Here is a 13373-nt window from a genome sequence, read left to right as displayed (position 1 = left end):
GGTGAAGGGTTTGCTCGGTTTTTAAAACACATAATTTTGTTCAATTTTAATTTATTATATTTATGTATTGCTGTACTCTTCATGTTGCACTGATGTGGCATAATATATTGACCTAAAGAGTTGAAAGTTTGAGCAATGTCGTCCTCATCTTGTAATTTCTGCATCAAGAAAGGATCATTGTTCACATGTTGTATTTGTGGCAGAAAGTGTAAATTGAAAGACTGTGCCCAAAATGTAACGTCCATTAAAACAGAAAATCCCAGAAATATCCATAGCAGGCTGGGTAGGCTCTGAGAGGAGAAAACTCATTAATGTTTCAGAGCAGATGCTGACTGTCCCAATCTGTATTTCTATTATCTGTTTTACTTCTGATTTTTTTTTTGTTTGCTTTTCACCTGCCATTTTTTTGCTCTTGAATCTAATACTTGCGAGTGCTACACTTTGCAGATTCAGGTAAAATTTAAGGAAAACAAGTCTTTTCTCTTTTACTTGCTCTCCACAAAGATTTCTTTTTCTCTTCCTTTTTAAAGGACCTGAGGAGATCTGTCTGATGGTTATTTAAGCTTAGTTTCTTGGTGTATCAGTGGCGATCACATGTTGCAACCTGTGCTGCTTCCAGAGCTGATGACTTAATAGATTGTTGCTCCATTGTTTTGTTTATCCAGGCACTAGGCACGTTATTTGAAGAACTTTTAACACCCAGTGGACTGGCAGGGTCACAGCACACAAAGCTGTCGCAAGCTCTCGAGAATTTTCTGCAGTGTTTTGGGGATCAAGGTCAACCATCGTATGTTACACGTAACTTGCTAAGCGCATTCGAACAAGTGAATGGAGAGGTGAGTTTTTTATTTAGCATAGTGTGAGTACTTGTCATGTTGATAATTGTTTTAATTAATTTTAAGCAGATGAGTAATTAGTATTAGAATTAATGCAGGTACATACCCACAGCTCAAAAGGATCTCTGGTAAAACTCTATCCACTGATAATTCAGCTCCTCTGAGTCCAGCAGTTTGGTGTGAACCACTTGTAGTTATCTGTTCATTGGTTAAGAAGAAGCATGCTTATTTTGACACTAGCTTAAGGGCAAGAGGCACTTTCATCTCACTTGGCTCTAGTGTACACACTCTCTGATTGTACAAAGCAAAGCAACTGTGTGCAATTGCCAATAAGGCAATCTTCATCCAAGGCACTGATACGTACTAAGAACATCCAAGGCACTGATACGTACTAAGAAACACTGAGCTAATCAGCCCCTGACATATTAAGTTTATGAACAGAGATAAAATTTCACATCAAATGTTCTCATACCTTTCCTCTGGGAATATTCTCCAACTGGCTGGCCTTTCCATTATTGTAGGGCAAGGACATTTAGCTTCTACAGTTCCCTACTTGCATATCCATTTATACATATGGGCTGATCTCCCATGGGGTGAATCCCAACTGTCTCGCTGGCACCGTGACCAGTATCTTACCTCTACTACAGATCTCGGTACCACTTTCTGAAACGCACGTCCTCATCTCTATCCTGTGCTTATTAGACTTTCACCACCCGTCTCCAATTTCAGTTGCTTCACTAATTCTGGGAGGTAACTTGCCATCGGATATTTCCACTCATTCCTTCCTTTTACTATCCACTTTGGCTGTCTCATTGCCTGCCCTGTCATTGGTTTATACAGGGTGAGTCTTGTTATTATTCAAATGACTGGGAGTAAACTGGCTCAGAGCCTGTCAGGTAGCCAGGATAGTCTGTATAGCCTTGGCAAAGTTAGTTTTAAGAGTATGGTTTGTTCACGCTTGAGGATGTAAAGGATATAAGAACTTTAGTTTTATTTTCACCAGTTTTAATTTCTTCTGCATTATTCAATGAATGAAATGAATCAGTCCCGATGTAGGGTTCAACCTGAAGTGTCGACAGTTGTTTTACTCGATAGGTGCTGCTCAACCTACTGAGTTCCTCCGGGTCCTGGGGCCTAGGCTTTTTGACACCATCAATCTTGGGTCATGCTCCAGATGCCTGAGGACCCTCTGTGTATCTCAATAGTGGACCGTGCTTCCATATCGAGGCTGTTCATAAGAAATAGGAGCAGGAGTAGGCTATCGGGCCTGTCAAGTCTGCTCTGCCATTCAATAAGATCATGGCTGATCTGACCATGGATTTATCTCCACCTACCTGCCTTTTCCCATAACCCTTAATTCCCCTTCTATACAAAAGTCTATCCAACCTTGTCTTAAATATACTTACTGAGCTAGCCTCCACTGCTCCAGACGTTGCCTTTCAACCCTTCTTCCCTAAGGGCTTCCCACAATGAAGCAAGTTCTGCCAAGTGCCCCAACAGCCCTTTGTTAGCATTGGAGGCCAAGAAGAAATCATCCAGATTATAGTGCAGTATTCTACTATAATGTTACGCCAATTGCACCCAAAGTGCTGCTTGCTACCGAGTGAAATATTGCAGAATCCTGGGTCCATGAGTATTGCTCAGTGTGATCAAATTCTGACACCAGTAGGTTGCCTAGAACCTACTGGTAATGTCCAAGTCCATGATCTCAGTCTACTAAAAATGGTCACCAGCCTCACTAGAGGGACATGTTTCCAATATTGATCAAGTGTTTGTGTCATCTCAGTTGAATAACCTTCACTGATATTGTAGGGACATGAATGTTTAAAGCATGTCAAGTGACCAGGGATCCCTGACATCTAGCCCATAATAACATTAGGCTGGCTGAATAGCCAATTCACATTTTAAAATTGCATTCAGACATTAGCAAGAAAAACAAAAAATAATCTTGTTAGCATTTTTGAGTGCTAAATAAACTATGAAAAGTTCATTAGATAATTGTATATCTGAAAAATAAAGACTTTAAAAGATATTTTTCTTTAATCTGTTTTGAAATATTTTTATCAAGAGATCTTAAGGCATTCACACAATTTTGGTTGACCATTTCAGTAAATTTCACTTTGTATGATATTTAAAACTTCACCTTGACCTTTTACAGCATAGCAGAGTGTTTTCAGAGTACCTTGTGGGACTAGTTTGTGGGTGACTTAAATTCACATCAGTTCAAGCCTTGATTCTATTGGATAATCACAACCAATGGGGAAACAATGGATATATACTTTATTGATCACAAAGGAAATTGCAATATTCACAGTAGCATTTCAAGTGCACAGATATACAATATTAGAATTAAGAAGAATAAATAAAAAATAAGTTACCTCAAACAGCCAACCAGGAGGTGGGGGTCATTGCTTCCCCAGCATTAGGTTGACTCATTATAGAGTTTTATGGCTGAGGGTAAGAATGGCCTCATGTAGCGTTCTTCGGAGCAGCGCAGTTGTCTTAGTCAGTAAATTGCAAACAGCAGCTTTCCTTCAGTCTTGTATTCCATTTCTTATAAGATAATGACAGTGAACGTCGATAGCTTTGCCACCATTACTGCTTGAAATTCAGGCCATTGTTTAACCTTGACATTTTTGTCACATAATATTTTAATTACGTTTCAGATCATGTTATCCAGATTATTACCCCTACTGGAGAGACTCCAAGGAAAGCAACCTGATGCTTTCCTCAAGGATGAAGCCCTTCTACTGCACATGATTCTCTCAAAGTACAATGAGCAATCAGCAACTTTACTGGCAAAGAATTCACAAAGTCTGGATCTTTTCATCAGTGCCTTGAATAATTCCAAGGAAGTATACAGAGGCTTGCCAGCATTGCAAATCACTGCATTTGGACAGGTACTTTTTTTAAAGTTCAAAGTATATTTATTATCAAAATACGTATTGTCGCTGTTTACAACCCTAAGATTCATTTTCTTGTGGGCATATTCAGTAACTCCTAGAACCATAATAGAATCAATGAAGGACCACACCCAACAGATGACAAATTGTGCAAGTACAAAAGTAAAAATAAATAATAAATAAATAAACAATAAGTATTGAGAACATGAAATGTCCTTGAAAGTGAGTCCAATGGTTGCGGGAACTTCAGTGATGAGTGAAGTTGAGTGAAATTATCCTCACTGGTTCAGGAGCCTGATGGTTGGGGGTTAATAACTGTTCCTGAACCTGGTGGTGTGAGTCCTGTGACCCTTGTACCTTCTTCCTGATGGCAGCAGTGAGAAGAGAGCGTGACCTGGGTAACGGGGGTCCACGATATAGCTTTGTAGAGAGCAATGGAGCTTTGACCAGCAGCCATTTTGGACATCGGAAGTTTGGAGAGATGGGGACCTGAGTCAGGTCCACTGCCCAAGGATAAAAGGCGGTCGCAGCTGTGTAACTGAGCTTTGACCAGCGACCAGTCGGCATCTGGGATTGATTAGTAAGAGCAAATTAAAGGAAGGCAGGGGCAAGCACAGTAGCCATCGTCTGAGTGTACATAGAGTGGCGATCTTGGGACTTTAGCTCTTCGAGACTTCTGCGAAGAGAGGCTTCACTCAGGAAAAGTAAAGGAAAGAAAAGATCAAGTTTTTTTCATGCTCTTTATATCTGCTCAGCAAGGGACGGTAAGGATGACAGGCAGGATAGTAAAATGATCCTTTTGCAGGATGTGGGAAGGCAAGGAGACCTCCAGTGTCCCTGACGACTGCAACTGCAAGAAGTTGCATCCAGCTGCAGTTTCTAACAAACCACGTTAAGGAGTTGGTGCTGGAACTGAGTGAACTCCGGATCATTTGGGAGGCTGAAGGAGTGATAGATAGGACGTATAGAGAGGTAGTTGTACCCAAGATGCAAGACAAAGGAAACTAGGTGACAGTCAGGAAGGAGAAAGGAGTTAAGGAGCCAGTGCAGAGTATCCCTGCGGCCACCCCCTCAGCAATAGATATATCACTTTGGATACTGTCATGGGGGGGATGACCTAACAGAGGAGAGTCACAGTGCTTGGGTCTGTGGCACTCAGTCCGCCTCTGAGACTCAGAAGGAAGGGAGGAGAAGAGGCACATTGTGGTAACAGGGGATTTGTTAGTTAGGGGAACGGACAGGAGGTTCTGTGGGCGAAGACGAGATACCTGGATAGTTGGTTGCCTCCAGGGTGCCAGGGTCTGGAATATCTCGGATTGAGTCCTCAGCATTCTTAAGTGGGAGGGTGAACAACCAGAAGTCTTGGTCCATGTAGATATGAATGACGTGGGTAGGACGAGTGACAAAGTTCTGCATGTGGAGTTCAGGGAGTTAGGTGCTAAGTTAAAGGGCAGGACCTCCAGGGTTGTGATCTCAGGATTGCTACCTGTGCCACAAGCTAGTGAAGCTCAAACTAGGAAGATTATACGGTTTACTACATGACTAAGGAGTAGAAGGGTAGGCATAAGATTTTTGGATCATTGGACTCTCTTCCAGGAGAGGTGGAACCTGTGCACAAGGGGGTTTGCAACTGAACTGGAAGGAGACTAATATCCAAGTAAGATTTTAATGCTGCATGGTGGGGTTTCAACTACAGTTGCAGGGGGTTGGGAACCAGAGTGCCAGAACAGTTAGTGGAGAGATTATGGAGGCAGATGTTCTTAAGATCTCAGACAAAGTTAGGAATCAAAAAGTTGAGCATGGTGCGACTAGTGTCCTGAGCTGCCTAAATTTCAGTGCTGTAAGTATTGTAGGAAAGGTGGATAATAGTGCTGAAAATGAGATAGCTGGTTTACAAACAGACCATGTGTAATGAGAGGCTGTTGATGGGGCAAAATTGCAGTCAACAGGATGAGTTGCAACATAAAAGGCAGACGAAATTGGAAAGGATGAATATAGGACTGAAGGTGTTGTATCTGTTTGCACGCACTATATGAAATAAGATAGATGAACTTTCAGCACAGTTGCAGATTGGCAGCTATGATGTTTTAGGCATCACTGAATTGTGGCTGAAAGATTGTAGTTGGGAGCTTAATGTCCAATGATACACATTGTATCAAAAGGATAGGCAGGAAGGCGGGGGGGGGGTGTTCTATTAAAAAAATGAAAAAAAATGAAATCAAATCATTAGAAGGAGGTGACATGGGATCAGAAGGTGTTGAATCATTGTGGATAGAGCTAAGGAACTGCAAGGGTAAAAAGACCCTGATAGTTGTTTTCGGACCCCCAGACAGTAATAATGATGCAGCCTGCAAATTACAGTGGAAGATAGAAAATTCATGCCAAAAGGACATTGTTACAATAGTCAAGGGGGACTTCAACTTGGAGATGGATTGGGAAAATCAGGTTGTTGCTGGATTACAGGAGGTGGGAGGTTTTCTCGACTGCCTATGAGATAGCTTTTTAGAGCAGCTAACTCATGGTTGACCCCAGTAGAGAATCAGCTATTGTGGATTGGGTGTTCCGCAGGAGTCGGTGTTGGGACGGCTTCTTTTTATGCTCTATATCAATGATTGAGATAATGGAATAGATAGCTTTATTGTCAGGTTTGCAAATGATACAAAGATTGGTGAAGGGGCTGGCAGTGTTGAGAAAATATGTAGGCTTCAGAAGGACTTGGACAGATTAGGGGAATGGGCAAGAGAGTGGCAGATGAAATTCAATGTTGGAAAATGCATGGTCATGCACTTTGGTGGAAGAAATAAATGTGCAGGTTGTTTTCTAAATGGGGAGAAAATCCAAAAATCTGAGATGCAAAAGGAATGGGAGTCCTTGTGCAGAACACCCTAAAGGTTAACTTGTCGGTTAAGTCGGTGGTGACGAAGGCAAATGCAATTATTAGCATTCATTTCAAGAGGTCTAGAATACAAGAGCAGGGATGTGATGCTGAGTCTTTATAAGGCATTGGTGAGGCCTCACCTTGAGTATTGTGAACAGTTTTCGGTTCTTTACCTGAGAAAAGGTGTGCTGACATTGGAAATGGTTTAGAGGAGGTTCACAAGGATGATTCCAGGAATGAAAGGGTTATCCTGTGAACTACATTTGTTGGTTCTGGGTCTGTACTTGCTGGAATTTAGAAAGAGGACGGGATCTCATTAAAACCGTTGAAAGCCCTAGACAGAGTAGGTGTGGAAAGGATGTTTCCGTGGTACAGGAGTCTAGGACAAGAGGGCACAGCCTTAGGATAGAGTGCCATCCATTAAAACACAGATGTGGACAAATGTTATTAGCTAGAGATGGTGAATTTGTGGAATTTATTACCATTGGCAGCTATGGAGGCCAGGTCATTGGGTGTATTTAAGACAGAGATTGATAGGTTCTTGATTGGCCACGGCATCAAAGATTATGGGGAGAAGGCCAGGCTGAGGAGGGGGAGAAAAGGATCAGGCATGATTGAGTGGCGGAGCAGACTTTATGGGCCAAATTACCTAATTCTGCTCCTATGTCTTATGGTTTTATAAAAGCAAGGATATAGTGTTCAAACTTTATAAAGCAACTGGTGGAGCCTTACGGAGTACTGTGAGCAGGTTTGGGCCCCTTCGAAAAGGTGTGCTGCAACTGGGGAGGGTTCAAAGGAGATTCACAAAAACAACTCAAAGATTGAACAGCTTGTCATATGAAGAGCGTTTGTTGGCTTTGGGCCTGTATTCACTGGAATTCAAAAGAATGAGGGGTGACCTCATTGAAACCTATCAAATAGAGAAAGGCCTTGATAGAGTGGATGTCGAGAGGATGTTTCTTATGGTGGGAGAGTCTAAGACCAGAGGACACAGCCTCAGAATAGAGGCTGCACACTTATAGAAAGGAAAGGAGGAGGAATTTCTTTAGCCAGAGTAGTGGTGAATCAGTGGAATTCTTTGCCACAGACAGCTGTGGAGGCCAAGTCTTTATGTGTATTTTAGGCAGTGGTTGTTAGATTCTAGATTGGTTAGGGCATACAGGGATATGGGGAGAAGGCAGAAGATTAGGGCTGAGAAGAAAATTAGATCAGCCATGATGAAATGGCAGAGCAGACAATGGGCCAAATGGCCTAATTTTGCTCCTGTATCTTATAGTCTTCTGATGATGGACACTGCTTTCCTGCAACAGTGCTCCTTGTAGATGTGCTCGATGGTCATTTTGCATTGCAAATATTGAGGGAAAACATAGGTTCCTCTTGTGATATGTCCACAAGTCCAATGATGGAATTCCATTCATAAAGTGTAATTTTTGTGATCTGGACTTCACTGGCAAGGCCAGAAATTACCAATCCCAATTGTCTGAGAGGTGCCGGTGATAACTGCTGCAGGCCTTCTCGAGAAAGTAATTCTACCTTGCTGCTCGAGAGGATTTTCCAGGAGTTTGACCCAGAAAGGGTGAAGGGCTGACAAGACAGTTCCAGATTATGTGACTTGGTAGGGAATTACGTACCTCTTTGCCCTTGTCCTTGGTGATAGAAGTATTGTCAGAATAGTCTAGGTGAGTAACTGCAGTATATTTTGTTGATGGTGTACACTGTAAATCTGCGCTGCTAGTGATGGAGGGAAAGAGCGTGAGTACCCAACCGTTTTTTATGCCATCGACCAATGCCATTAAGCAAGAGGTCCATGGACCCTGGGCTTAGAGTGATGGATGGGGTGTCAGTCATGCAGTCAGATTGTTGTTTGGGTGGTGTTGCCAGATATCCAGGAAAATGGACTCTATTCATTCATCCTGCTGTCTTTTGTGTCAGAGGTGAGACACACACTGCAGGATGCCTAGCTTCTGAGTTGCTCTTGCAACGGAAATATTAACGTGTCCTGTCCAGTAGGCCTTCTGATGAATGGTGGGTACCTCAGCAGTGCCATTGAATTCAAATATTGGTGTTGATGTTGGAGGTGATCATGCTGTTGGCACTTTTGTGATGCAACCTTTGTTTTCCTTTTCTCAGCATATGCCTGAATATTGTCACAGTTTAACTGCATTCAGTCATGGACTGCTTCACTTGCTAAGGATTTGCATGTGGAATTAAGCAGTATGTAGCCAACAGAAAACATCCCCAAGTTTGATAAATTGGAATTAAAGGTCATTGTTGAAGCAAAAGAATATTTTATTTATTGAAATACAGTGAGGAATAGGCCCTTCCAGCCCTTTGACCCCCACTGCCAGCAACCCATCTATTTAATCCAAGCCTAATCACAGGACAATTTACAATGACTGCATACTGATTAAATTGCTGGAACTAAAATGCTGGAAGTACTAAGCAGGTCAAACAACACCTGTGTGGAGAGAAATGAAGTTAACATTTCAGGCCAGTGACTGTTCAGATGTACCATTCTGTACTCTCTGTTTTTATTTCAAATTTCCAGCAACTGCAATTTTCAGAGATCTGAACTGTTGAACTGGGCCCATTAGTTTGAATGCAAACATTTTGAAGTCACTTATATAAATCAGGAATAAGCAGTTACTGTCAATAATGACCTTGAAATTACTGGATTGTAGTAAAACCTCATTTGGATCACTAATGTCTTTCATGAAATGAACTGTGCTGTCCTTAATCTGTGATCTAAGCATTGTTCTTGATCCTTAACTTCCCTCTGAATTTAGAGGATGGGTGAGAATGAACAATAAATGCTGCCCTTGCCAGCTACATCTGCAGAGAATGAATCGTTTTAGAAAAATGGCCTGAAACTATTTTGAGGCTAAGTACTCTAAATTTCAGGAGGGAACTTTAAACGAATTCTCTTCCCTTTGGTTTTAAGTGCCATTGACTTTACTATGGCCCTTATGTCAAGATTTGCTTTTAACTATAAAATTTCATTTCATCTCTCTTTAGATTACAAAGAGTTTCTTTGCAGCGCTGCCTGATGTGAAGGTACAACAGAGGTTGCTGGGAGTACTATTCGACTTGCTTGTGCAGACTAAAAACCCAGTGTGTGCACAAGCTATAAACAGTGTTTTCAAGGCGGTGAGTAAGGCAGCTTGGAAGTGTATTCCTTCTGGTTTGTGTTGAAGCAAAATAAGATTTATGTAACATACTGTTGCTCAGGTTTGATCATGCACATTATTTTAATGTTGTGATGGTCACTTTATTAGGTTTTTCCTGTACCTAATAAAATGGTCACTGAGTGTACGTTCATGGTCTTTTGCTGCTGTAGAGCCCATCGACTTCCAGGTTTAGCAAGTTATGCCTTCAGAGATGCTCTTCTGCACACCACTGTTGTAACGCTTGGTTCTTCTGATTTCCTATGGTCTTCCTGTCAGGGGACCGTAAGAATTGTCCTCCACTATTGTAAATAATATTGCAAGATAATGTTATGGCCATCTAAGTGAATAAATGAAACTTCGGTCTAAAGTTCATTCTGTTTAAGGTATTGGCTAGTTAAACTCCAGCAGATGAAGCACTATATCAGGGGTTGGCAACCTTTTATGCCTCTGTGAGCCGGATCGCATATTAATGAGCAGACGGTGGGCCAGATAAATGCAATAAAAAACTTGAGGTATGGGAATTATCCATTTAAATACATCTAATTATGTTTTGCCTCAAATTAATGAATAACTCATACTAGAAAATCATTTGTGCTTAAGGTTGCCTACCCCTGCAGTATATCTTTTGTGCAGGATGATATGCTTTGTTCTTTGTTAATTTAGATTTTAGATGTTGTTAATCAGTATCTTCAAGATTGCGAATTGTAAGTAAAATGTAATTTGATGTGTTCAAAACGATGATTTTGATATCTTTCTTTTACTGGTTTGTCTGTTACAGATTGTAATTGATGCAGAACAAATTGCCCGGGAGCTGGGACCCTTGGAAAAATCTCCAAGTCGTGCAACCATTCAGCAGACCAGAAGGCAAAAAATGCAACATCAAAGGTATGTTTCCAGATGAAGGAACTTTTTGAGTATCTCTTAATTGATAACACTTTCCACGACATTCACGCATACAGCCCTAGAGCCTCCTTCAGTGTCCTTGCTAATTCTACTGTTCTCCGTCACGTCACATGGCCATGTCTTTTGATTTCTTTATTATACTGGGTGACTGGTCGGCTGCAGCCCTCTGAGTTAGAGGATTCCAAAGTAGCAATGCTACCAATTGAAGAAATGTTGGCAAATTACTGAAATAAATCTTTGAACTCTTCCCAAGAAAAATCTGCAATGGAAACAACACTTTTTTTTTTATGTATTGACCTTAAAGAGTCTGAAATCAATAAGATTGCAGTATGTGGCCCAACTGTACTTCATGTATTCAAAGGCAAGCATCTCACTGCTCCAGTGGAAGACTTATTTTTTGATATGCTTCGTTGAAACCTGTGAATATTATAACAATCTGCAAGGCATGTTCCCAGAGCCGTAGCACCTGTCCTGGTAATTAACTTGATTGATGAAAGTCGTGGGCTTCACGTTCATAAATAGGACCAGTAGTTATCTGCACTGCCCCTTAATTTCCACTGCTGCTGTTATATAACCATATAACAATTACAGCACAGAAACAGGCCATCTCGGCCCTTCTAGTCCGTGCCAAACGCTTACTCTCACCTAGTCCCACTGACCTGCACTCAGCCCGTAACCCTCCATTCCTTTCCTGTCCATATATCTATCCAATTTTACTTTAAATGACAATATCGAACCTGCCTCAATCACTTCTACTGGAAGCTCGTTCCACACAGCTACCACTCTCTGAGTAAAGAAGTTCCCCTTCATGTTACCCCTAAACTTTTGCCCCCTAACTCTCAACTCATGTCCTCTTGTTTGAATCTATCCTACTCTCAATGGAAAAAGCCTATCCACATCAACTCTATCTATCCCCCTCATAATTTTAAGAACCTCTATCAAGTCCCCCCTCAACCTTCTACACTCCAAAGAATAAAGACCCAACTTGTTCAACCTTTCTCTGTAACTTCGGTGCTGAAACCCAGGTAACGTTCTAGTAAATCTTCTCTGTACTCTCTCTATTTTGTTGACATCTTTCCTATAATTCGGTGATCACAACTGTACACGATACTCCAAATTTGGCCTTACCAATGCCTTGTATAATTTTAACATTACATCCCAACTCCTATACTCAATGCTCTGATTTATAAAGGCCAGCATACCAAAAGCTTTCTTCACCACCCTATCCACGAGATTCCACCTTCAGGGAACTATGCAGCATTATTCCTAGATCCCTCTGTTCTACTGCATTCTTCAATGCCCTACCATTTACCATGTATGTCCTGTTTTGATTAGTCCTACCAAAATGTAGCACCTCACATTTATCAGCATTAAACTCCATCTGCCATCTTTCAGCCCACTCTTCTAACTGGCCTAAATCTCTCTGCAAGCTTTGAAAACCTACTTCATTATCCACAACGCCACCTATCTTAGTATCATCTGCATACTTACTAATCCAATTTACCACCCCATCATCCAGATCATTAATGTATATGACAAACAACATTGGACCTAGTACAGATCCCTGAGGCACACCACTAGTCACCGGCCTCCAATCTGACAAACAGTTGTTCACCACTACTCTCTGGCATCTCCCATCCACTGCTGAATCCATTTTACTACTTTAATATTAATACCTAATGATTGAACCTTCCTAACTAACCAGGATTGAATGTCAGAATGAGATGGTAGTAATATCAGAGTTGGTCTTCATTTAATAAGGACGGGTAGGATTCTCCACAGTGCAGCTCCTGCAATATCTTCAAAAATCATCTTGAGTTCTTTCATTTTGTGTGTTTTTATTTTAAAGGAAATCCCAAGATCTGCAGAGTTTGGAACCTGTTTCTTTAACAGGTAACATTAACTGGCAGAGAGTAACCCTCATCATGGAATTGTTGCAACACAAGAAGAAACTGAAAAATCCCCAGATATTGGTTCCTACCCTTTTCAGCCTCCTGTCCAGGTATGCACTGAAATTACTCTGTCAGAGAATAAAGAAGTTGAAATGAGTTCCTTGTGTTGTCAGCTATTCCACTGGTGAAGATGCTAAGGTCCTGGACACTAGCGGGGTAAACCAGACAGTCAGTACCTGATTGTAGCTCTGTGACTGCAGATAAGTTTATTTGTTAATGTACTTGATCGGCAGGAATAGGTGCATGTCTGATAGAAAGCCAGGGAGAATACACATTGGTAAAATAGTGGAATCGGAAAACCTGGAATCATCAAGAATGGAAAAGAAGCGATAATTGTAGGCTTCCATACAAGTGTTGTCTGGGCGGTCTAAGAACTCGTCTTGCCTGTTCTTTTTTATGCCAAAGGAGGCTTGAATTGCTGCAATTAATCTAGTACATGATGCTGAATGTAGGCATAACACATCAGTAATAGAGGGAATTAGTGGTGATGAGTTTCTTCAGTGATGTTGGGACTCCACCCATTCAGGCAAATGGAGAATGTTCCAATGCATTCTAACTTGTGGGTGGTGGAGAGAGTTTGGACCAGCAGAAGCTGAGTCACTCATAAGATAATGCAGGCCAGAGAGTATCCTGTAGTGAATGATTCACCACTAGTTATCTGCACTGCTCCCTAAATTTCCACTGCTGCTATTCAGGATTGGATGTCAGAATCAGATGACAGTAATATGAGAAGA

General features: G+C 41.4%; 1 protein-coding gene across 1 annotated transcript in view; it reads left to right on the top strand.

The window, feature by feature from the left end:
* Window positions 1-13373, top strand: part of heatr1 (HEAT repeat containing 1) — a 104485-nt gene that overhangs the window by 52795 nt on the left and 38317 nt on the right. Inside the window, exons 22-26 of the mRNA XM_063055592.1 lie at window positions 666-836; window positions 3503-3736; window positions 9633-9764; window positions 10563-10669; window positions 12537-12689. Coding sequence (XP_062911662.1) covers window positions 666-836; window positions 3503-3736; window positions 9633-9764; window positions 10563-10669; window positions 12537-12689 — 797 coding nt within the window. The remainder of the gene's footprint in view (window positions 1-665; window positions 837-3502; window positions 3737-9632; window positions 9765-10562; window positions 10670-12536; window positions 12690-13373) is intronic.

Source organism: Mobula hypostoma, chromosome 8 (genome assembly GCF_963921235.1).
Source record: "Mobula hypostoma chromosome 8, sMobHyp1.1, whole genome shotgun sequence".
NCBI classification, from domain to species: Eukaryota; Metazoa; Chordata; class Chondrichthyes; order Myliobatiformes; family Myliobatidae; genus Mobula; species Mobula hypostoma.
This window is presented reverse-complemented; position numbering and strand designations above follow the sequence as displayed.